At 36.3% G+C, this 26,708-nt stretch overlaps 1 protein-coding gene across 2 annotated transcripts in view; it reads left to right on the top strand.

Moving 5' to 3' along the window:
- The window catches only part of LOC145296679 (coiled-coil domain-containing protein 146-like), an 87,471-nt gene that overhangs the window by 30,452 nt on the left and 30,311 nt on the right, over positions 1-26,708 (top strand). For both annotated transcript variants that reach the window (XM_080142634.1, XM_080142642.1), the window contains exons 7-12: positions 2,480-2,553; positions 4,734-4,961; positions 8,975-9,161; positions 12,057-12,152; positions 16,097-16,222; positions 25,925-26,058. In XM_080142634.1, coding sequence (XP_079998760.1) covers positions 2,480-2,553; positions 4,734-4,961; positions 8,975-9,161; positions 12,057-12,152; positions 16,097-16,222; positions 25,925-26,058 — 845 coding nt within the window. The remainder of the gene's footprint in view (positions 1-2,479; positions 2,554-4,733; positions 4,962-8,974; positions 9,162-12,056; positions 12,153-16,096; positions 16,223-25,924; positions 26,059-26,708) is intronic.

The raw sequence follows: 26,708 nt of genomic DNA, 5'->3' as shown, positions 1-26,708 counted from the left end.
ACTAGACATTAGTTAGGCCTGTTGAAGGAGAAAGAAAGAGAAAGGTATTCAGTTTATACGTCGTAGGAGCGTACGGTGCAAAGAGTTAGTGTCTCGTGGTAGGAAAGAGTATGTGTGTGAAGTGTATGTGGAAGCAAGTTTTGATGACAGCCATGCTGGCTTGTTGTATTCACGTTAGTCTGGGGTTAAAAGCCCCAAGCGAGGTCTGCTGCCCAACAGGGCCAGGAGGAAAGAAAGAGGAGGAGCGTTGTTGGTTTCAGGTTTTATATACTTGGTCACGTGACTGAGAGCTGGCTTGTGATTGGACAAGCCAGGGAGAAAATGGATTTCAAATCTCGAGCCGCAAGAATTAACTCCTGCTACTGTGCTTGTTGCAAGTTCATCTGCTACAGGCGTATCAATCCTGTTAGATCACTCAATACCATGAAAGGTTATTTATCATAGATTCTTATGTGTAGGTTATCTGCATTGGGTCATACGTTTTTTCTTTTAATATATAGTGGAAAGGATATTTACGAGGTGAGTGAAGGGATTTTTGTGTTTTTCAAATTTTCTTTTAAAGTCTTGTGATTTTCAAAAAATTAAATATAAAAATATAAACAAATCCTTCTAATCATCTATTTGGAAAATAGTTTTATCTGACTTGTTAAAGATCTTTACAGACCATGAGTGTGTGTTCAGTGGTGAAGGGTGACTGGCATGGTATTCACATTATAGGTTCTTCTCCCATCACGAAATATGAATGAGTTGAGTGAGCATGACCGAGTCGTATTCTTGCTAATACCTTCTCTCTTCTCCTCAGTCTTTTGTGTTCTGGTTAATATTCTTTGATAACCTTGCGAAATATAGTTTATTTAGTTTGTCAATTTTGTCCCAAATAATTGATTCTAGAATTTGCACATTAAAGACGTCAAGCTGACAGGTCTGTAATTTGAAGGTAAATGAATACTGCCTTTTTTAATAATAGGAGACACGTGTTATCTTCCAGTCAACTGGAAGCTTTCCTTCATCAAGTGATCTGTTTAAAGGCAGCACCAACTAGTTGTTAACTTCAGAAAACAATTTTGGATGAATCTCGTCTGATCCTGAAGCTTTGTTGGTATTCGATGCTTTCAGCTTCTCTAAGATATCTTCAGGCTCAACCTTAATGTTTATTAAAATGGCGAGTTCTTGGAACTGGGATATGTGAGGTGTCGTCTGAAGTGAATATCTTCCTTAACTGCAGGTTCAAGACTTCTGCCTTCTCCCCTTCAGTTTGTGTTCTGAGACCATCTTCTTTGTCCAGATCTGGTATGGTAGATTTACTTTTCAACTTAGAGTTCACATATGCTCAGAATGCTTTGGGGTTTACTATGATGTTGTTCTTCAAATAATCTCTTTACTCTTCGTGATGCCCATTCTGATTTCTTGCTTTTGCATACTCTAGATATTTTTCTCCTGTTTAGGATTGTAGGAAGCTTCTCCATCTTTGACACTTTGCTTTTATTTTCTTCAATACTGTATTATCCATCCAGATTGGTTTCCTGTTATGGGATATACTGCTCTTGTGGGGTTCATAGCAGTTGTGTACTTCAGTCAGTTTTTTTTTAGAAATGAGACCAGCATTCTTCAATCAAAACAACATTGTGAAGCTCATCCCAGTCAGATTCTAAGTCTTTCCTAATGCTATCATAATCTGCTTTATAATAGTTGAAACTCGGTCTGTTTTTTTTTTTTGCTGGCAGACTTTGGCATCAGTTTCTACTATGAATGAACAATGATCACTATTCTCCAGAGGTGAACCCCACTGCACTTCATTTACAGTGGCGTGTTCACTTGTGAACATGAGATCTAGCGCATTTGGAGGTATTACCTATCCGGTATCCTTTTGGATGCATACAGTGCTGATAGAGAAATGAGTCCCTAACAAATTCCATGAACTTATATGACACATGGTTTTCATTTTCAAGACATATTTCATTTGTCCAATCGATTTCTGTAATATGAAAGTCAACAACAATAATCAGATTGTCAGCTTCATTTCTCCAAACTTGCAAAATAACTGGTTCAAGTGTTTATTGTTCACTTCTATGCTGTTTGAACTTTAAGATATGTTTCCAATAATCGTTTTTCACTAGACTCAGTTTCAACCTGCACCCACAACACCTCTTTAAATACCCCAGAGACATCATTGCACAGTAAAGATTCTGCAGGATTTAGTTTTTGCTGACATACAAATATAGACCTCGGTTTCCATCCATGCGGTGTAAATTTTTAGACAGACAATAATCTGGAATGTCTAGTTCTGTTTTGTCAAGACTGTCGACTCGGATTCTTTGATTTTACTTCTTTTTTTCGTGAAATTTTTTTCCAATCAGGTATATTCATTTTGAGTTAAAAAAATACAAGTAATTTTCATTTTTATTGCACATCCCTAGATCAATGTGATTGATTAAATTGTGTATTAAAGGTGAATTTTGTTCTTATCGTTTGAACACAGAATGAATATTTGGAAATATCGGTGCTGCCAAACCAAGTGGCGAAAGAAGCAGAAAAACTTACAAGAAAGAAAAAGTAAGTCAAATCTTTGTGTACTAATTAACCTTTTAAAAACAGCCTCACTCCCGTTGTGTAAGTTTGATCACATACTATCCAACTCCATTCCGGTATTTCTGATATATGATTAGATATTGACCAAATATTCAAAAATAACATAGTATTCAAAGCCCAAATAAGACTCTGCATGACTACACACTGACTTATATGAAGAATGGTGTACCTTCTCCAAGTAATGTTGACTCAAGTAACAACACAAAACTAAACACTACATCATACCAGATTTATTCTTGTCCTGGAGTCCGGTAAGATCAAGAAACCACAAAAAAGAAATACTAAAACACAGTTAACTAGTCAATTAGTTAAAGGAAAATTAAAATAAAACTTCCACTTTTTTACTAACTCAATGTTTGAAAGGTAAAAAGGAACTTTAATTGAACACTTTCATATCTATGTATCTCATATAAAGATCATATGTTGGCTCCAGGAAGAACCCTCTTGATTTCTTAGATTTAAATTAAGCATGTTTGAGATATATTTGGCACGTTTTAAAAAAGAAGAAAAAACGTCATATCTTAGCCAATAATTTTAAGGGCATCTCTTAGGGTATCTTTTATCAAATGCAAAAAAGTAATAAAAAAAAAAAATTAGAATTTAAAAAAAAAAACGGACTGTGCCTCCACCATAGCCTTTAGGTGAGATTTGAACCTTGAGCACACAACTTTCTGGTGGAACTTGAACCAGGAGCACATGACTTTCAAGTGGGACTTGAACCTGGAACACACGACTTCCAGGTGGAACTTGAATCAGGAGCGTGATAATCTTCCAGTGAACTCGAACCTGAAGCATGCAGCCTTCAGGTGAGATTTGAATCAGGAGCACACGCCCTTCAGGTTGAATGTGAACTTAGAGCTTCTAGAAGTGTAAGCCATATTTAGTTTCAGAACAGTTTCAGATGTTTCATTCTTCTAAACAAGTTTTGAGAGGTGACTGGTTTGCAGTAGACAGAACAGTTTCCGATGGTTCGCTGTTACACACAAGTCCTGAGAGGTGACTTGTTTGCAGTAGACAGTTCCATAGAGCATAATATTCCTACCGTGTCGAGACAGAAAAAAAACATGTGAAATTGCTACGGAAAAGGTTTAATATTTATGGAGCAATTCTGGTTTCTGATTGGTTGGTAGCAGAACGTGAATTAATTCGATTCGTCAGTTCCTAGCAGCATCGTTTATAAATAGAATCGTCCGACTGTGTGGGATCATACCCCATTATATGTCCAAAATATTGCAACAGAGCTCAAGGCCTTTATGTGAGACTTGAACCTTCTTAGATCACGTGACTTCATGTCTTGTCTGTAGCGATTTTTGTAAAATTATATTTAATTCATGTTTCATATATATATATATATATATATATATATATATATATATATATATATATATCAATGTGTGTGTGTATATATGTGTGTGTTTGTGTTTTCTGTTCTTATGTAATCTAATTTCTCATGACAATTTCCTCTGTCTACGCAGTCTAACACACTCTACACTATTTTAACCTTGTGTTAGTCACCTGTGTGTTTCCAAAACATGGTTAGTACCATGGAGTGTTTATACACTCCAATATGAAAATGCTTATAGTGTTATTATTTTATAAAATCATCCTGCTGGTTCAAGATATATCTACAGTCGCTGTTGAATAGTTTGAATTACTTGTAGCTCGTTTATATTGATAGAAAATGATACAATAAAATAAAGGATAAAACTAAGGAAATATTTAAAAATGTTAAATTTAGATCACATTTATTTAAGAATGCCTACAGGATGCATTAGTTTGTGTTATTTTTTGATATCTATGATGAACACAAAATGTTTCCATAAATTGAAACAGCAAGAAAAATGAACACGAGTTCATTGCATAAACATTAGCTTTCAATCTGATTCACCTCCAAGAAAAACTGAGATACAATTGTGCCATACCATGTGTGCTATACCCTCCCTGAGTGAGGAGAGTACTGGGAGGAAAGAAAAGAAATAAGTTGCCAACTAGGAATTATGAGCACTTAAGCAAAATTGAGGTGACAAAACACCCCATGGAACTAACGTACTGTTAACTATACTTTCACTTGTAAATACTTAAAAAATTGTGGGTTTTTTTTTTGTGTTTTTTTCTTGTTTTGATTTATTTTTCTCTGTGAACAGTGAAGTGCAGCAGAAGAAGAAACAAGCTCAGACTGAGTACAACGAGTGTCTTGGATCGATGATGGAGCTCCAAAAAGAGGCGATTCAGCTGGACAAGGAAAATAGTGAGATCCAGAACGAAATTGACCAAACCATACTGACCAAGCTGGAAATGGAAGCAAAAATTGACCATCAGTGGAAGGTTTTCGAGCAGACCAAGGAAAAAGTGGCTCAAATGAAAAATGAAAGGTAAAGGCTTGCTTTTGCGTCATATTTGTCTGTTCAGCCAGAGTGCACACACCTCTTGTGCACTAACATTTCAATCTCCGGGTTTGCATTACTGTACACACAGATTCGAAAAAGTTGTCAAAAAAAAAAAAAAATATATAACAAATAAATGTTATCAAAGGCAAGATAAGTTACTTTTCTACCTAACTGGATATATTTTTTTGTGTTTTTATTCAATGTAACATATTTATTCAGCTCGAAAAACATACAGTGTTTACCGATGTATTCGAAAATTCCAGATGGCGTCTCACACCCTCTTTAACACCGTAAGTATGGAAAAAGGTGTTATAAATAAAAAACTGTACAAAATACTATTAAAACCCGCCGAATATATGTCAACCTATGTCACGGTAACATATATTGAGCGAGTTTTTAACAGTATTTTATCCGGTTTTTTATTTATAACATCTTTTCCCACACTTACCGTGTTAAAGAGAGAATAAGACGCCATCTTGAATGTTCCAATACATCGGTAAACACTGTATGTTTTTCGAGCTGAATAAATATGTTACATTGAATAAAAACACAAAAAATATATCCAGTTAGGTAGAAAAGTAACTTATCTTGCCTTTGATAACATTTATTTGTTATATATTTGTTTTTTGACAACTTTTTCGAATCTATGTGTACAGTAATACAAATCCCAATCCCCACCTTCTGACCTTGTGTAACAACTTTCCAGTGGTGGGAAGGAGGTAAATACCTACTTAGTCAATGACTTTTTCATTCTCTTTGATACTTTTTATTGTCATATATCTTTTTAAAGTTACACATCACTTAAGCTCCCCATTGCCTGCTTCCAGCAGAGGGGAGGTTTAAACTGTTAAAGAATGGATGACCCTATGTTAGCTAGTGTTAATCTTGATAAAGGTCGAACTAAGTACAATTTGAGGTGGCACAAAGTTTGGGAAATAAACAAGTTCCCACAAAAGATAACAGAAATAAAGGTCACATAAGATCAGGTGAGGTTAAATATGCCAAAGTAGATTAAAACAAAGAGATGCCAGTCGACATCATGGATATCAAAGAGATAAAGAAACAAAACTTTGAAATCAGTCTGACTTAGGAATAGATCGCCAATAATGCTGTAATAGCATAAAGGAAAACTTTGATAATCGCCAAGAGCGAAATACCTCTACCCTAAGATCTCTGTCCACTGTGTTCACTCATTTATCTATCTAAATAAAACAGTAGATATATGTATGTGTTTGTCTGTGTGTAAATATTTAACCCATAAACTCTTAAACTACTGGTCATATAACACTGAAATTAACAGGAAATAGTAATCATGCACCAAGGAAGGTTTATAACGAGTAAAATCTTTGTTTTAAGTGATGAATAACGCATACAGAAATGGTTAGTTGTTAGTTATTGAATACAGTTAATATACTAACTAAATGTACTAACTGTAATCAATAACTAACAATAAACCAAAATAAATAAAATATGAAATAGAATGATCAAAATTGAAAATAAATAATTTGCTCCTACCCATCCTGCACCCACTTTTATAACCAATAAAAAAAAATAACTATACATACACCAGGCCTCAATAAAGAAAATGACAACAACAATCGCTTCTTACGACGATCAGATGTACTGATTGAAAGCACTTGAGAAGAATATGACTGAACAACAACTTTTGGGCGCCATAATATACAACATGCCAGCTGAAATAAAAAAGACTGCTTGGCGAATTGAAAAGTTATCCAACAAAATCAGAAAAAAGAGGAACTCTGGCGTGTTCAATCAGACGTGCTTGAATAATGACTTGCTGCCAAAATATACCAATATAACCATTAATAAATGTAGACAATACTTAACAATGCAAAAATGGATTGAAAAAAGGAAATATACAAAGAATAATTTTTACCACATACAAGAAAATTTTAGTCTTGCAGATTTTAAACGTTTTACAAGTATTCATTCTTTTTTTTTTTTTTCAGAATTCATATCGTAATCTAGAATCACATATGCAAAAACAGATTCAAGATCGCTTTCGTAATTTATTTGATTTGTAGATTCGATGTCATATTTTTAACAGCTGAAAAAATCGAAAATTAAACAAAAATATAACTAATAACAGTTGTCAAAAGGATTAAAATTTAATTTTCGATCGATCTGTATATTTTTCAATTTACTGCAATTGTTTTAAAGTTCTTCTTTATTTTAAAATAAGCAATAGTGTATCGAATGTGACCGTCTGTTTTGGTTTTATGAACCTCCGAGGTTACAAAATAAAATTCTAGAAAAAAAAAAAAAGCGTTGACAAAAAAGTTTAAAAACTGAAAGTAAGCTGGTTGATAAAAATTTTTTTCGTTTAGTAAAAGTTATTTGCTGTCTTATTTTCACCTCTTTTTGTGTTGTTAAATATACGTATAATATATATAATATAACTCTAAATGTTTTGTCTGTATCCACCATCGGCTTTTCAACATCTTTTATTTTATACACATGCATCACATCCAAAATAATACATGGCCTTACTTTGCAACTGCGCGTGTGCAGAGAATTAATTTAAATTCTCTACCCATGGTTTGCAAATCTTGAAGTAGAATATCAAATGATATTTATTTTTATTCTGTCAATAAGAAATGAATTACCATCCAGTCCACACATACATAAAGTTATAATGTCATTAAAAAAACAACATTCCCAGTTCACACGAATTTCAGGAAATTTGATACACCCACAATTTGATCAAGAGGTCTTACACCAAAATATGCAGGTTAGAACGATAAAATTGTCGTTCTAAGGAAAACAACACTACAGCTTTATTAAAAAAATCAAATCAGGTAACTTGATTATGTAGTAGAGCTGATATCTATTCTATGTGGCCATCTTCAGCCTCAATCACTGCCTTGATATGAGTCCGGAACTGGGAGCATGCCTTTTCTACAAGCTCCGACAGGAGCTTGGCAAATACTCTGCAGATGATAGTGATCAGGCTGGCTTTGTTGTTGTAGGATTTCATGTTGGTGATGCTCTCAGCATATGACCAAACGAAGTAGTTCAGTGGGTTCAGATCGAGGGAAGAGGGGGGGGACAGTGAGAAAAAAGGCACAAAGTTATAGCACTCTTTCTGAAGCCAAGCCTGAGTCTCTTTTAACTTGTGGGCCAGCGCTGAGTCCTGCTGCCACACCCAGGGTTTGCCAGCAGCCACCTAATTGCACCAGCAGATCACCACATCCAGCACATCCAAGTACACTTTGGTGTTGTCTTTTAAGCTGACATCAAAGATGTGAGGTGGCATGATGTAGCCCACACTTAAAACCACACCAAAGACCATAACCGTGGCTGGAAACATTGTTTTCATCACCCTGGGCACATCCCTGTTATTCGTGGCAATTCAGCGATGCATTTTAAGAGTGCTGGCAATGGTGCTGTTGTCATTAACTTGGATCGATAGAAAGCATGAATTGTACAGCAGCGCATCCCTGATCTCGTTCATTGAACATTGTGTCATGTTCAGACATGATAGAAGGCTCCTATTGCTCTTTGGATTTGTACACAACTGGCCAACAAGTAGATGGTCTGCAAAAAAAAAAAGGAAAACCGGTTTTCATCAAACAGAAATGGAATCAGGTTGTTGTTTCTAGGGTGACAATTTTATCGTTCCACCCTGTATTTTAGAACACAGTTATACACATTATGTCACTGTGTAGAAGTTGTAAGTAAACAAGTAAAAATTTCTATAAAAACTTTTAAAAATTATTTCATTCTTGTCTTCTTTCTCAACACGGAGGACATATTTCCATTTCTTGCCTCGTTTTATTTCTTGGTTAGTGATAGTTTTCTATGCCTCTTCTATATACATATTACATGCAATGCTTCAAGCAAACTACATCTCCATAAATAAATATGTCATTATGATGTCCACATTGAATATTTGGGAGGGTTGTTTGATGTTTAGTTTTTTTGTTTTTTTGTTTTTTTTTTCGGTGTATGTCAATTTGGTTGTATTTTCGTCTCAGGGATGAATTGGAGATCTCACTTTGTCAGGCCCTTGTTGAGAAAAAGAAGGCCCAGGAGATGTTCACACTTAAAACTCGTGAAAAGGAGAGAGACATGAAGCAACAGAAAAAGTCAGAACTTCAACTGAAAATTGCTTCCGACAATTATAATCAAGTGAAATCAATCTTTGACAAAATTAATGCCGAGGTAAGAGCTAATTCCATGTTTTTGAATTTTTTAGATGAAGATTGGGTAATGGTGAATAAAAGGAGAGCCTAACTTTCAAAGACACCGAAAATTGGCACCCGCGTCTCTAAATTCATGTATGGAAACACAGAATCGATACAATTTCCAAATATATTTTATCTTTATTTTTTTCACCCAATTATAATAAAAATATATAAAAATATGTAAACTTTCTATCAATTATTTTTTTTATTTGAAATCGCATATCTTTATTTATATATATATATATATATATATATATATATATATATATATATATATATATATATATTAACTTAAATATAGTTAAAACTGTAAAAAAAATATGACACATTCATAGTTTTTTTTTCATGTTTCTGTAAATAAATATTTTAAAATAATAAAATATATAACATATTAACTTAAATAAACATAGTTATTTGAAAAGATATACGCTAAAAAAAATTTTTTAAATTAATAAAAATGCTTACGTATTTTATATATTTTTATTAGAAAGGCGTGAAAAAAATAAACATAAAATATAATTGAAAATTGTATCGATTTTGTGCTTTCATACTTCAATTGAGAGACGCGGGTGCCAACTTCCGGTGTGTTTGAAAGTTAGGGTCTCCCTTTATTCACCATTACCGAAGATTGATTATTCGTATCATTTGGATTCTGCTGACTACTGTTCTCATCTTGAGTGTTATTTGTACAACGTTTAGGTCGATGTAACCTCTGAACTTCTTCAAGGGTATCTTGTCAAACTCAGAAATCTTTCAGTCAAACTCGGGAGTCTGCACGAAATTTTAAACAGAACCCTTTATTTAATCCATAGGAATTGCATGCTCTCATTCCATCAGCCATGACTGGGTAGAAGTCCAAAGTAATTCACAATTGTATTTTGGGTCACCCACACTGAGAATTGAACCTTCAACCTCCAGAAAAGTGTGATTTTGAAACTAGTTTTTACCAAGTACTCTATCCATTGCACCAAAGGTTCTTTCAGACATATTCTGTGCAGATTCCCCCAGTTCCAGAGAAAATTTCCTTAGTTCAACAAGGTACACCTGAAGAAAGTTGGAGATAGGTTACATCAACCGAAACATTGTGCAAATTACACTCAAAATGAGAACAGTAATCCGAAAGATCCAAATTATATGAGCTAATTTTATGTTCAAGTTTTCTACTTAGAAACATAACTTTATGTTACACTAGTCAGACCCATATCCTGACATTGCCTGGGAAAATTGTATTCTATTGTAATATGAAAGATTATTTAAGATTGAGAGGATTAGACCTTACCTTCACTCATTTAATAGATAAACATGTAAATGAAAACGACTCCAGCCGAAATGAACATGTGTATTGTATTTCCTCTTACATGAAAGACAATTAGAAAATTTATGGTAAAGTTCGTCAGTGCCTATGTGGGCATGTTGTATTTTGGGCACAAATTCAACATGCCCACATATGCATCAACAAACTTTAAAACAAATTTTCTAATGAAACTCAATAAGGACTATCCACCTTACTTACTACAAAAATGCTAGTTTATTTTGGTATCTTAAACATATCCCTCCCACTCTTTTGTGCTGGTGAGGAGATTATTGTCAATTATTGTCAATGCTTTTCTCAAAATGGATATCGTTTCTGAAACGATCGTACACTCAAGTTGATTTTGTTTGTTTTTGCTTTTGAAATTGATTCATAATTTAGAATTATCAATCTTTATACTACATATTACTATAACTATAGGATATATTAATATACCTATTGAGCTTATTATATATCTACATTACCATGAGCAATGTTATTTTTTTAAGTATAAAATAAACTTTGCTCTTTAGACTCCAGGTCTAATCCCCTTTATAATATATATATATATATATATATATATATATATATATATATATATATATATATATATATATATATATATATATATATATATATATATATATCACTGGATTTTACCGTCACTGGATTTTTTATCTTCCACCAGACTATCCTGTGTAATCACCTTTTTCTTTACCATATTCCCTCTGCTTAACTTATTTTGTTTTCAAGTAAGATCTTTGACTTACTTGTTGTTTCATTAAATACTTCTGCATGCAAAATCCGATCCCGCATTTTGCTGATTCCTACCCTCTGATGAGAAGGAGAGTATTTCTTCGAAACTCCGCGGATTAAGGACTATCCATTTATCTAGTGTTTCCTTTTCAGATTAAATATGTTTTTAACTCATTTCAAAGTGTTTTTTAACATATTTTATTAACTGTTTGCTCATATATACATATACATATACATATATATATATATATATATATATATATATATATATATATATATATATATATATAAGTAAATGGTAGTTTGCTTGAAGCATTGCTGGTAAAGGAATATATGGAAGTTTTAAACGCCAAAAGCAATGCGGAAAGGACCGGAATTACAAGAGTAAAGAAAAGAAAAACAAACAAGTAGAGTAGTGAAATGTCTAACTGTGTATTCATCTATCATTCCTCACCTCATTATATAATTAATTTGTAACCAAGTTGCTGGTATGTCTGGTGTATATAAAATCCGTTGGTGGTATGGAACTTTGATTAATTTAGGGGGAAAATACCCCCCCCCCTTTTCAAAAAGAAAAAAAGAAAACAAAAGTAATATACTTTTGTTTTCTTTTTGAAAAGGGGAGGTATTTACTCCCGAAATTAATTAAAGTTTTATACCACCAACGGACTTTATATACACCAGACATCCCAACAACTTGGTTACAAATTAATTATATAACGAGGTGAGGAATGATAGATGAATAAACAGTTAGACATTTCGCTACTTGAACATACCCATCTAAAAAAAAATATATATATACATACATTCATTGTCATTTTTCAGAAAGAAGCCATGCCAGGTGTAGATGAGGAGCTGCAGAAAAGGAAAAAGGAGCTAATTGCAGAAAAAGAACAAATTTCCAAGACTCTGGAACTCCAAGTAAGTTACCCACACCCTTGGACAAATAAAGAACAATGCAAGAGCATTAAAAGAAAATCAATTTCATGATATTATCATTGTCACGGTCAGTATTCGGTCAATAGTAATGTGTGTCTTATCTATTTCCCGCCCGTGGTGGGATGATGTAATGCAAGAGTCGGAAAGTGGAATTGAAGAGCCAGCATCCTAGAGGAAGAGCACTCTGGCCTGAAAAAAAAATGCCTGGACAGCTCCGTCAGTATTCCCCAGTAGGTGGGTAAATCAGACGATTATCTTTAAACTAACCCTTTCTCAAAGGGAGAAGGCCAAGCCTGGGAGAATGGACCTACTAGAACTGCACAAGATCAGCAGCATACTCCATTCAGCAGGGAAAAAGCCATTGCAATAATAGCTTAGATTTTGTTGATTTTGGTGCCAATGCGATCTCTCCCCCCCCCCCCCGGCGGAAGAAAGAAAATAAAAAAAAGAAAAAAGAAAGTGAGAAAAAGGAAAATAGAGAGGGGAGAGGAAGAAACGCCAGTATCATCATAGTTTGCATTAGTTTCTTAGTGATGTGATTGTTTTTTAACCTTCGTGTGAAGGAAAGAGCTTTTTTTTACTAACCACTCACTGCTCATCAAGGTCCAAAGCCATTCGAAGACAAGGGTTAATGGCTTGTGTCAGCTGGAAATGGAGACAAACATCTTGAGGATTGCAGACCATGGCTGGATTTTGGGAAGAATTAGAATATTTAAGAGGATGACTTGACATGCATTTATTAACATAGAAAACGACCTTGTTGTAATCAGCTAGGAAGTAGTTCCGTAGTATTGTGTTCCACATGTAGACAGTTCTTGGAAAGAAACAGGGCTGATAAAAGCTCCACTTAGCTCGAGGTACACAGGAAATCTTTTTACAATGGTTGTAAGTAAACAAGTCTTTGGTGTGAATGTCTTACAGGAGGAGTGGGGGGGGGGCTAGAAACTCGAGCTTGGTCGACCAGCTACCATACAAATAATAATGTTAAAGTAGAGCAAGTCTGTGGGGAAGGCAGCAGGAAAGAGAAGAAAAAGATGTCATGAGAATGATTGAAGAAAATAAAAGACTAAAAAGAAAGAGGAGAGAAAGGAATGCTAGTATCGTCTGCATGAGCCTTGTAAGAATGATGGCGACAAATGAATAGAATGAGAGTCATACAGGAATTGAGGCAGATGCTAATCTCTTACTGTCAGATCAAAAATTGGATTGGTTTAAATAACATTTTTTTGACTTCAAACATCTTCAAATTGCCGCACCCCTTCTGACAGCAGGTCACCTACGCAACTTAATGTTAGTCACATCTCCCGTTATGCATCGTTTATTTAGCAAACATTTTTTTTTTTTTACAATTTACACGGATAGCATCTTTTTCTGTTTCTTTTTCTTGTTGCCACCAAGCATAATTTTTTCCTGTTCATATATGTAGAACTGTTCTTGATGTTGAATTTTTGGCAACGGATATAAATGTTATCGATTTGTTTATTTTATATATATTCTTTGGAACGTACATAAATGAATATTTCATAAATTTATTTACCTTGTACCTAGTTTTCTGGTCTTCAGAGAGATTAGTTTTTCTGATCTTCTCGGTGAGAATCATGTTTGAAGTTTTGCTACATTTTTCAAACTTTAAACTTAGTAGTAGCAAAGCAATAGAACCTTCTTTTCTGCAACTGACCATGGTTGGGTTTTAATCGTCTAATATTTTGTTTTTAGTTGCTAGAGTTAGTGGTGATAGGGGGCTAGGACCTTTTTTATAAAGGCCTAATGACTGAACCTGATTGGCCTCTGTCATAGCTATATTGCCACTTCAAGAGAAGAGGTTTATATCATTACTTACCCTTTCCCATCTGGTTCGCACACGAGTTGAGGGGCCCTTTTATCTTGGGTGCTAGCCTAACAGTATGTAGATTCATTTTTGCTCATTTTTTTTATTAAAACCGTTCTTTTTTTTTTTTAATTTTCTTAGCAGTTTGTTCAAGCTGGGGGTGAGACATCCTACCGGATGACAAACATTTACCCGCTAACTCAGATATTCTAACTAAGAGATCTTTTTAAGATTCTGACCGTCCCTTTGAGTGCAATTGTTTGAATCTCTCTTGCACTTGGTTCACCAGGTATATTTGCCAGGTAGTTTTTTCAAATTCTTTTTCATAAGTCCAGTTGCTCCTATAATTACTGGAATGATAAAGATCTTCTTAAGATTACAATTTTTTTCATGTCATTTTTTTTTTTTTTTTACATAGGAGTCACCACTTATCAAGGCCCAGATGCGACGCGAGAATAAGGGTTATAGAGTGTACAGTAGTCAATGGGATAATATTGTAGTAATCGTTAGTAATGGAAATTTGGTAAATTGGATTACTTCAGTGGGGGGAGGTCATCAAACATTTGTTTATGTTGGGCTTGAAGACAACCAAGTAGTAGTCAGCTGAGAAGCAGAAAAATGGAAGAAAGTTTCATAGGCGTGCAATTCTAAGAAAGAAGCTTTGTTCATGGAATCTACATTTTGATTTAGGCACAGATAAAGAGTGGGGAAAATTATTGACAGTGGTTTCTGCTAAACGGGTGACCAGATAAAGAGTGGGAAAAATTATTGACAGTGGTTTCTGCTAAACGGGTGACCAGAGATTGGAGCTCAGACGAGCACTTGCCATGGAAATAACGATAAAACAAAGACAGGCTTGCAACGTCTCTTCTGTGGGAAAGAGGTTGTAGGGAAGAGAAAAGGGCATCCCCTACTAAGCTTCAAAACCTATTTTGAACTCTGTCAAGCCAGGATAAGCTGCTTCTAGTAGCTCCTGCCCAGATGTGGCAATAGTACTCCATCCTTGGATGTACTTAGCTTTTATATAGATAGAGAATTGCATCAGCAGTGAGACATCTACTGGAGCGGTAGAAGAATCCAACCATATTTTTCCTTATTTTTCTTTCTCAGTTCTGTTCAATCTAGCATCATTGGAGACACTAACTTCTACTAAGGTTGTTTCTTTCTATTTGTTGTCCCATATCACTATGTCAGGTTTTATGGTTCCATCTTTTTTAGCTACATAGCTGTAGGGATTGCATAATCATAGTGGACGGTGTATAATGTGTGTGTGTGTGTGTCTGTGTGTGTGTCTATGTGTCTGTGTGTGTGTGTTTCACTTTGTTTTAATTTTCTTATCACTTTGTTTTTCCTGGGGATGGGGCATTCTACCGGATACCAAACATTCTCCCATTAGTTTAGTTAGTCCAACCGAGAGATTTTTTTCAGATTCTAACCGCCCCTTTAAGTGCTATTGGTTGTATTTCTTTTGTACTTAGTTCACCGGGTATATTCGCCAGATAGTTTTTGAAATTCTTTTTCATGAGCCCGGTTTCTCCTATAATGACTGGTATGATTGATACCTATTTAAGATTCCAGTTTCTTTTCATGTCGTACATAAGTCCTTGGTATTTTGTTATTTTCTCCCTCTCTGCTCTGTTAAGACCAGCATCATTAGGGACGCTGACTTCAACTAGGGTTGCCACACTCTCCTTCTTGTCCCATATCACTATATCAGGCTTAATACCCCCATTTTCTAGGTATTTTGTGTGTGTGTGTGTGTGTGTGTGTGTGTGTGTGTGTGTGTGTGTGTGTGTGACTATTTCAATCATTTTCAAATGAAGGGTATGCACAAAGGCGTTAAAATTGTTTACGAAATTCGTTTCAACGCAAAGTTTGTTTCAAGTCAAACAATGAAACGTAAAATTTCATCAAAACATCATATTTCTTTCAGAACAGAATTTTCGTAAATACCCATAAAATCAAACCAACAAAAATATTTTTAAAAATTCAATTTCCACCAAAAACACATAAATATAGATTCAATAAATATTTGTAGTTTTTTTTATTTACGGTATTGTTTTCTTTTAATATTCTTAATTTTCTTTCCAATTTTTAGAAATCTTCGACTCCCATGGAACATGTGAAACTGAAACTCAGTTTGGATGCCGAACTGAGCCTCCTTTATGACCAAATTGGTATTCGAACCGAACTGAATGTGTTGAAACGTTTATCATCTATAAAGGTAAGTTTATTTCTTTTATCTATACTTGATCAGAGAGAGAGAGACTAAGCTTGACAGTGAGTGCTAGAATGGATAGTTTCAGCAAAGCTCAGTAGGCCATGTTCGTTTTAGTTTTGTCTTCTTATTTAAAACTAGCCTGGGTGCCCTGTGTTGGAGGTGTAAAAAAAAAAAAGAAGTGTTAGTAGACAGCCAGGCTCAAACCCGTGACACGAAGGTGGAAAAGAAAGTGAAAGAAAATCTGACGTCTTACCCCTACTCCATGGCGCAACCGTAAGTGTAAAGTGTTCAAATTTAACATAGTCAATCAAAAAGATGACTTGCAGAAATGACGTTGCTTTTAAACCTCCCACAAAGGTCGTTTTTAATGTGGTGGGAAAGCAGCTCCTCACAAAAAGGAGGCACTCTGGCAGTATCCAAATAAATAATAATTTTATCAGTATGAAAAGTTTCCCCTATATTGACCAAGGACCAATTCCAGAACAGATACTTAAATTTAGTTTATTCCGTTGAAAAAATTACGATCAATTATAAAATCAAAAGTATAAATTACAAACAAAACAAACTTAGGTACAAGGCCTTCTAAGAAGTTGGGAAGGGAAAGGGTGCAGGGTCTTCGTGACTATAGTAATTGGATACTTTGTAATATTACTCTTGACTGACAACATTTACCACAATACCACATTCACTCTATGGAGCTAAAGCTACTTAATAATTCCCCAGCATTTTAATAAAATTATGCATATTTGTGAATTTTTTTTGTGCGTGTGTGTATGCATTTATTTTTTTCAATAAATGTGTGTGTGTGTGTGTGTGTGTGTGTGTGTGTGCGTGTGTGTGTGTGTGTGTGTGTGTGTGTGTGTGAAGGAAAAGGTTCAATTCATTGGTGTTGGAGAAAAAGCCTTTAAATTTGGAGGTAAATATATAAAAAAAGTTTGTGGTGGGGAGTGGGGCAAAGCTTAATAAATGTTCATAAAAACAAAAATATAAAGCCTAGTGGGGTATGTTAGTATGGTCCCTCCCAACTCTGGTCTAAGTAATAGATCGCCCACTGTTTTTGGGGGAACTGAAAACAAGCAGAAAGATCTCTAATTGGGATTGGCGTTGTTATTATGGGATTTGGGGGAGAAAAAAATGATGTGGAGAGGAGATGAGGGTGGAAGGTGACCTCCAAGTGGGGGAAAATCAGGGATAGAAAATAAAAAGTGGTGCAAGGGTTGGGCAAACTCAGAGGTTCTCTAATACCAAAAAACAAAACAGGAATGGGATCTCATTTGTACCACCAGTCAAGAATCTTTTTATATGCCTATACTAGTCTAGCGGGATGGGTTCTGAAGGACCCAGGACCACATGTGCCATGCTTTACGGAGGGAGCATGAATTCAAACCTGGCTCCTCGACAAATGCATAAGCTAGTATCATGCACCCATCTCTTGTCAAAGTCCACTCGATGCAACCTCCTCCAATCGCATCTGATCTTTACTTTAAGTAGATGTTTAAAGTAAACAATTAGATCCTGATCCAGAACAGATGTCCTCTTGTAGACCTTTTTGAGGCGTGTGATCCAAATCACTATTCTTGCTACTACTAGGATAGCCAGAAAAAACATTTTTTTTCCCCTGGTCAGCGTCGGATCCATGTTGTCTACAAAGTATATTGCATCCAGTTCAAGCAAGCCATTACCCTCTCGACATACCTCAAAAGCCCCTGGAGTCAGCTGCAATGGAAAATGCATGCTCGACCGTTTCGAGCATGTGTTCATTGCAGCACTGACACCAGGCAGAAATAATTTCTATGTAAGTGTAAAGTCTGTCAAGGAGGGATAGCGCATTTTGGATCAGTCGCTAGGTAAGGGAAAATTCAGAGTTGTTTAGAAAGTCCTGTCCCAGCACCCAACTGCACTGTGTGGATCTCCTCCCTTGACCATCCCATCCACTTCCCAAAGGGATCTGAAGTGGTACGTACCACTAGTTCCCGATAAAGTCTCTTCCTAGGCAGTTCGAGGACTCTGGTTCTGGCAAAGCTCTAAGTGCGGCTCGGCATTCAGCAAAGAACTTTTGTTCTCCTCTTGGTTTACATCAACCTTCAACTGAGAGGTCGAGTTTGAGGTTGGGAAAGGCGCTTCCAACCATAGGGACACACAGAATGCCCTCTTCTAGCAAACGACACAGGAAAGCCAACCTCTTAACGTGTCTGTGATACAAGAGATCGAGCAGTCCAAGTCCTCCCTTGCTTGGACTTTGATTACAGACCTTCCTGCGAACATAATGCTTACCCTCATCCCATAGAAGTAAGGATAGGTGCTCTTGTAAAGCTGTGAGGCATTTCACAGGAAGGGGAAGTACAGACATATGGTAAAGGATGAGCAGAAAGATGTAAGTGATGCACAATTCCGCCTGGCCCTTCAAGGATAATTTCCTTTGAATCCAAGTCTTGACCGACAATTCGACCTTTGTCTTTACTTCCGACCAGTTTTTCTTCAGCTGAAGACCCAGTCCAAACCAGACACCGAGGACGTGGACCGGGCCATTGTTCCAGCTGATGATGCCCGGAAGTGTAACATCTCCACTCCACGCACCCAGGTCGACAGACTTGCTGCAGTTGAAGGTGGCCCCTGTGACTTCTTTGTATTGAGTGAGTACCTCGGTCACAGCTTTGATGTCCGTGCGGCTAGACACAAACACAGTGACGTCATTGGTGAACTCAGAAATCCTGGCTCTCATACTGCCAGGTAGAGCTATCCCGCACAAGACTGGTGTAGCCACCTCGTCCCTTAACTTGTGAAGGAGAGGTTCCAATGCCAGGACATAAAGCAGAGGTGACAGCAGACAGCCCTGATGCACCGACCAGGTGAGAGTGAATGACTCCGACAGCTTACTGTTGATCTGCACCACTACCATCGACCTGTGGTACAGGACAAAGACCCACTTACGGAAATCCGGATTAAAACCAGCAGCCTCTAAAACAGATTCCAGGAACTGATGGTCGACCCTATCGAATGCCTTGGACTGATCTAAACTGATCAGCACGGCTTTTGTGTCATTTTCTATTCCCTCTATGATCATGCGGATCAAATGCAAATTGTCTTGAATCAATCTTCCCTTCACAGCATAGCTCTGGTCTGGTTCGATCAAGTCAGTGATAACAACCTGCAAGCGATTCGCAAGAACTTTTGTCAAAATCCTTAACTATTTTTAGCAGAGTCAAGGTTTTCCTCCCCATTATGCCGTTGATCTTTCCTCAGCAATGTGATCACTCCATTGGTCACAAGCCCAAGAATGGAGCCCTGAGCAAACCAATGGTTGAACACATCCTTCGAAATAGGGACCAACATGGGCAACAGCCTCATCTAGAATTCGTAGGGAAGACCATCAAATCCCGGGGACTTGTTTTAGCTGACCTACTTCAATGCAGTAATGATCTCATGTTCCGTGACCTGACCATCACAGCTAGCCGCTCAAGCCGCCATGAGGCGGGGCGAGTCGGCCAAATAGCTGCTAAACTCTTCAACCCTGAGTCTGGGTAGTTGGGTGAAGCGCTCCGATAGATGCTCCTAAAGCCCCTTACAGATCTCTTGCATTGATACAAGGGCGTGTCTTTCCAGGTTATTCACTTTCCAAATGTACTCGTCCAAACCACGACTTATAGCAGTCTTACGCTCAACAGCATCAGCGTTAACAGCTTCATTTGAGACATTTATTAATCTAGGCCTAACTATCTGACCTTCATATCGCTTGCAAGCCAAGTGGTTGAGATCTTGTTTAGCTAGTGCTATCTCTAGGGGATTCCCTGATGCCACTGCCCGAGTCAGCCTATCCTCTATATGCTTCTTTGCCTTAGCCCTATCTTTTGCGAGGCGTTGGCTGTGCTTGACACAGAATCGTCTAATTTTGGCCTTAGTACTAACCCACCGCTTACTCTCTGTTACCACCCCCACTAGTGCCCACTGTATTAATTCTGTGACATTCTACTGAAAGTCTTCCAGCTCCGGTAGAGAGCTGTTAAACTTCCAGTATTTGGCCAGTTTAGGCTTAGCACTTAAGTTAAATTGGGCCATTACTAGTTTATAGTCTGTATGTCCTAAAGAGTGGAACATGGGGCAGATAGAAAGTCTATGTCGCCTCTCCTAATTAACATCTGATCCAAGTGAGTACTTGGATGGGAAGGCATGTCACATCCACATCTCCTGCCCTGGGTGATCCAGATGAAATCTGTCTACAAGATCACACAAAGCCATCAGGTCAGACAGACTGCTGTCACACCACTCAGACCCATTAGTCCCCTGACCTTATCTATCTTGGGAGCAAGGATGGCATTCCAATCACCCATTCCAGAACAGGCATTTGCGTTCAAATAGTTTAGCTTTGCGACAGGGTCAGGCATTTGCGTTCAAATAGTTTAGCTTTATTTATACAAAAAAGACAAACAAACAGCCGACACAATGGGATGGTAGGAATTTCTTTTAAAAAAAGATAGAGACAATATCCGTTTACAAATCTGAGATATTACGATCTAGGAAGTATAAGAAAACTTCTGGAATTTAACCGACGCAAGAACCCCCACGCAAAAAGCCTTTCACGGACATACACAAATGCGTGCGCCCATTTGGTTTTTTATATATTAGACTAGTGGGGGTGCCCGGTGTTGCCTGGGTGTTTGGAGGTGTATGTTGAGCACAAAAAAAAAAGTGGTAGTAGGCAGGCTCAAACCTGTGACTGACGCAAAGACGGAAAAGAAAGTGAAAGAAAAGCTTACACTATGATGCCAAAGGAATGAAAAGGATTCAAATTTAATGATGACAATCAAAAAGTTTACTTGCAGAAATGAATGTCTGGCCTTCTGCAGTTTTATTATTTGTTTCCCAACGATGTTAAGGAAAACCAGCTCCCTGCAAAAAGGGGAAGTTCTGGCAGTGTCCAAATGAATAGCAATTGTCCGACATGAAAGGTTTCCCAAACACTGATCAAGCTGATTGCTTTTCTGGACGTTCTGTCCAGAAAAGCAATCAGCTTGATCCATTCCGTCCAGAAAGCTAAGCGGTTTGATTTGCTTCGCTTTATTTATACAAGAAAGAGAAACAAACACAGGGAACCAGGGATTTTTTAAAAAGTCGATATTAAAATAAAGTTGTTTTTTTACACGGTGATCACCACTTATCAAGGCCCGGAAGCCACTCAGGGATAAGGGTTATTGCAAGTACAGTACGTTAGTGTGGAGATTTGATGAAGTGTTTACTTAAGGGGGCGGTTCATTAGGAATTTGTTAACGTTGGACTTGAAGACATCCAACTTGTAGTGGGAAGCAGGCAGATGAAACAGAGTTCCACAGGCGTGCAGTTCTAAGAAAGAAGCTTTGTTCATGGAATCCGCGTTTTGATTTAGGCATAGATAAAGAGTGGGGGAAATTTTTCACTGTGGATTCAGCTAGACGGGTGTTTTTCGTGAAAGATTGGCGAGGGGGGACCAGAGATTGGAGTTCAGACGAGCACCTGCCATGGAAATAACGATAAAACAAGGATAGACTCGCAACGTCTCTTCTGTGGGAGAGAGGTTGCAGGGTAGAGAAAAGAGCATCCCCCACTAAGCCACAAAGTCTATTTTGTACTCTGTCAAGGCAGGATAGGCTGTTTTTAGCAGCTCCTGCCCAGATATGGCAGCAGTATTCCATCCTTGGACGTACTTGGCTTTTATATAGATAGAGAATTGCATCAGTAGTGAGATATCGTCTGGAGTGGTAGAAGGATCCCACCATCTTTCAAGTGACCTTGGCAACAGACTTGATGTACGTGTTCCATTTCAGATCAGGAGTAAAGGATAAACCCAGAAGCTTGTCAAAACACGGGGCTTCTCCTAGACGAGGGCCATCCATTTCAATTGATGCCAGATGGGGATCAGAGCATTGATGATGTAAAGATAGGAGTTTGGTTTTAGATGTATTAAAGGTAACCAGCCACGTTTTCCCCCACTGAACCACGCGCTCGAGATCAGAGGAGAGAGAATCAGAGAGAACTTTGTCATTTGATGTGTTGCCGTAGATGGTCGTGTCATCAGCATAGATGTCAACGAATGATTTAAGTATGTGTTTAGGGAGGTCATTGATGTAGATCAGGAAGAGAGTTGGACCCAGGATTGACCCTTGAAGGACTCCAGCATTAATACTGCAGGCCTCTGATTTTTGTCCATCGACCACTACTCTTATGAGCTTATCGAGCGAAATGATTTAATAATTGAGAAAACATTTCCAGTTATACCGTAGCTGGAAATCTTGTGAAGTAGGCCCTTATGCCATACCTTGTCGAAGGCCTTTGATATGTCAAGAGCAATTGCCCTAGAAAGGAAGCCTTTGTCAAGAGATTCACTAATCCTGTGAGATATAACCGTTAGCACATCTGCGGTAGATCTTGCAGAACGGAAACCATATTGTGTGTCACTAAGAAGATTGTTTCTGCTGAGGTGGTTTACTATTTCTCTATTTAATATGGATTCCAGCAACTTACTCATAACACACAGGAGACTTATTGGTCTGTACTGAGAGGGAGATGACTTATCACCTGAATTCTTAAATACAGGGCATACTGATGAGGTTTTCCAGGGAGTCGGAAAGCACTTCTCCTTAAGGCAACACTTAAACAGTTAGAGATGACATCTGTTTGCGAATTGTAGATATTATAATCTAGAAAGTATAAGGAAAGTTCTAAATAAATGTAATGTAGTCGAGACCCCCTGCCTGAAAAAAGCTTTTCTAGGACATACAAAAACATGCGCGGCCGTTTTGCCGTTTATATAGATGTTATTAGAAAAATATACCAAAAAAAAATTCTTCAATAAGACTAAAAACAATAAATTCAATCAAAACAATAAATTAAATGGCAATGAAAAATGAGAAAAACGCATTAACAGAAAATAATAGCTATTTGGTAGTGCCTCAGCCAAAGGATAAGCATGTCATTTCTTCTCGATGGGTCTTTGCAAAAAGACTACAGCGTCAAGCGTCGAACAGTATAAGGCGAGATTTGTTGCTAAGGGATACCCTCAGATTTATGGCATAGAATATTTTTTTTACGTTTTCACCAACTACAAACCTAACCACAATCAGAATTTTATTGCAAATGGCATCGCAATATAACCTTAACATCCATCAAATGTACATAAAAATGCTTACTTAAATGCCCCCGATAGACTGTGAAATTTATATTACCCCTCCAGAGGAATTCATATTAAAAATTTTGTGTGGAGGCTAAACAAATCGCTGTATGGTTTGAGACAAGCAGAAGAATTTGGAATAAAGTATTTCATGATTATATGATTGAACAACAATTCAAACAATGCCCAGTGAACCCCTGTTTGTATATCCAAAACGAAGACAATAAACGACTGATTTTAGCATTATGGATCGATGACATTTTAATCGCATCAAATTGTGACATAATGCTAACCAATATTAAGAACAGAGTAAATAAAAAAATTCAAAATGACCGATCTTGGCCAGATGTCATGGTTTCTGGGCATACAATTTACTCATGAACAAGGAATTATTAAATGAATCACTCGAGGTACATTGATAAAATCCTATTAAAGTTTGGAATGCCAGAATGCAAGAAACGAACTACAGTGATTAAAACTGCTACCAGTAAAAATACAGATGCAGAATCTGAAATAATTGACGATAATTTATACTAAGAGATAAGAGGAAGCCTTATATACTTAATGACTGCTATGAGATCCGGCATATGTTATCAAGACTAACAATGACGAATTTAAACAGAGCTAAACAAGTCCATTATTTAAAATGAAACTAAGGAACAGCATTTAGTATTTAGAAAATAAACGTCACCTAAAATTAGAGTTTTTTTTCAGATTCAGATTGGGGAAACGATGAAGATTGAAAAAGCATAACTGGATATTGTTTTCAACTATCAAAAGATGGGCCTATTATTTCATATAAATCTAAAAAGCAGTAGATTGTATCTCTCTCTACTTGTGAGGCAGAATTTATATCGCCTTCACATTCTGTATAAGAAATGCTATATCTAAAGGTCATTCTAAAGACTGTTTTAAAACCAGAATTAACTACGGGAGTGTAGTAATTAATTGTAATGATCAAGCCAGCATAGTCTTAGCGATCAATCAGAAACCAAAATTGCTTCATAAAATTATTGAATCTTTTAGCATTCCAGCACATAATTTTTTTGTGTCGACACAAAAAAGATCTTTTGCTCTTTGCCTGGACTTGTACAGAACAGCTACCCACTGAAAATTCTTCATCTCCGGGACTTTTACGCAATAGCTACCCATCAGAAACTCTTCTATAATTAAACATGGCTTTCAATTCAAGAAAATACATATCTAACCCTAAACTGATTGTCTTTTGTTTTGGCATTAATTAATCTTGTTTGTTTAGAAAGGATGTTAACTTCAAATGTATAAACAATTATGTGAAACAAATATAATCCTGTATAAAAACCATTTTATTTGTCTACAAAAGTAGAATCATTGTTTGTGATAACGGGGTAGAGAGGCATATAAATAAACGACCATGGTTGGCATGTGTCTGCTGTAGGGAAGAAGTGATATGCGAACCTAGAATCCCTCAGATACAATAATAAGATGATTATCCAAATTTAAAGCAGTGTTGGAAGTCTGAGGTGGCAGATTGAAAAATGGATTTTTTTTTTTTTTTGTTCGACAGATGTTGTTTGGTTTTTGAACACCATCTCGTTCTCATATGATATTGTTGTTAAAGAGAAAAAAAAGAAAAATGAAGAACTGCTGCTGGTGCTGCTGTTGCTTATGTGAAGAGTGAATGTCTGTGTGGGAGAAAAGAACAAAAAAGAATCTGTTTCAAGTGTATATTTTCTTTTCAACTCCAAAATAATGTACATGACTTAACTAGGAATTGTTTAAATACATCTTTCAGTCACATAAATTATAAATATTTTTTCATTGTTATAGCGAGAACAATTTAAATTCTCCACACAAATAGATTCAGAATACAAAAGGAATATAGGTTTTTACTGCTACATCTCCATGTAGTCTCTTGAAACTATTAATTGATGTTCATATAATTTGTTTTTCGGGAAAAATTAGTCATAGAAATCATCACCTTGTGTTTACTCAGCTTGTAAAACGACAGCAGAAAATGTAGAAAAGAAGAAGAAAAGACAAGCGTAATTTTGTAGGTCGCTCATCGATTTGCATATGTACGCAATTGGTAATTATTAAAAGGGACAAATTCTAAAGCATGAGGGTTGAGTTTTGTTTTTTGTTGGACAGCTTAGAACGAGAATAAACGGTGGAAGATAAAATCGAATACATGAGGATTTATTGCAAGTTGAGGAAAGAAAGGAAAAATAAGGACTTTCGTGCGTTGCACCAACAAGAAGACGTTTTAACATTGTCACTTTTTGGTTTTGTTCTCTTTTCATTTTATAATTGTTTCCTATTTTCTTTCCATGTAGCATATGATCATAGCTTTTGCAAATTTGGTTACTTATAATTTTGTGTCATAAACGTCGTCGAAGGGTCATCTATCTGCAAAATGTATTAGCAAAAAGTTTGCAACCCACAGATTTTTTGGTTTTGTTTACACTTGCCTGCACAATCTGAGAAAGTTATAGATGTACGTGCAAATAAAAAATATGTAGCTAACCCTATAACCCTAACCTGATTCAGTTTTGTTTTTTGCGTTCATTTTTTTTTTTGTTTAGACTGAGGAACGAGATCAGAAGGCTCGTGAGAAGAAGCGTGCAGACATAAGATACCGCGATACAAAGGGAGAATTGACATCGCAATACATAGTCATCGAGGACCACAAAAAGATTTTTCAAGAGAAGAAATCAAGGTGAGAAAGATGGCGAAGATGAATTTTCATGTAAATCAGAAATATTTGAATTTTCAAATCGGAAGTTCTATCTACATTATGACCCATAACAACCCTTTAATATACTCGAAAGAAACTGAAATTTTAAAAATATTTATTAATGCTTATTACCTATGGTTAAAATTTCATGTATTGTATTTCTAATGCTTAATACCTATGGTTAAAATTTCATGTATTGTATTTCTAATGCTTAATACCTATGGTTAAAATTTCATGTATTGTATTTCTAATGCTTAATACCTATGGTTAAAATTTCATGTATTGTATTTCTAATGCTTAATACCTATGGTTAAAATTTCATGTATTGTATTTCTAATGGTTAATACCTTAATACCTATGGTTAAAATTTCATCCAAATTAGAGATATTTGAATTTATACAAAAGGATTACAGTTCTACATTTACATCCTATTTACTGACTTAATTACAGATATTTTCAACCCAAATAACCACTAACTGGTGTATGCGTTCACTGGTCAACAATAAATTTGTTGACTGCATGTTTTTTTAACTGATTTATAATGAATCTGATGCGCTGAATCAAAAAAATCACATTGGTTTTGCTCAATCAGGTCAAGTTTTTGAGCTATCGTCAGATATCTTTCTTTTTTT

This window comes from Euprymna scolopes, chromosome 2 (genome assembly GCF_053919585.1).
Source record: "Euprymna scolopes isolate OS-2025 chromosome 2, ASM5391958v1, whole genome shotgun sequence".
In the NCBI taxonomy this organism is placed as follows: Eukaryota; Metazoa; Mollusca; class Cephalopoda; order Sepiida; family Sepiolidae; genus Euprymna; species Euprymna scolopes.
Note: the sequence above shows the minus strand (reverse complement) of the source record. Positions and strands in the feature narration are given on the sequence as shown.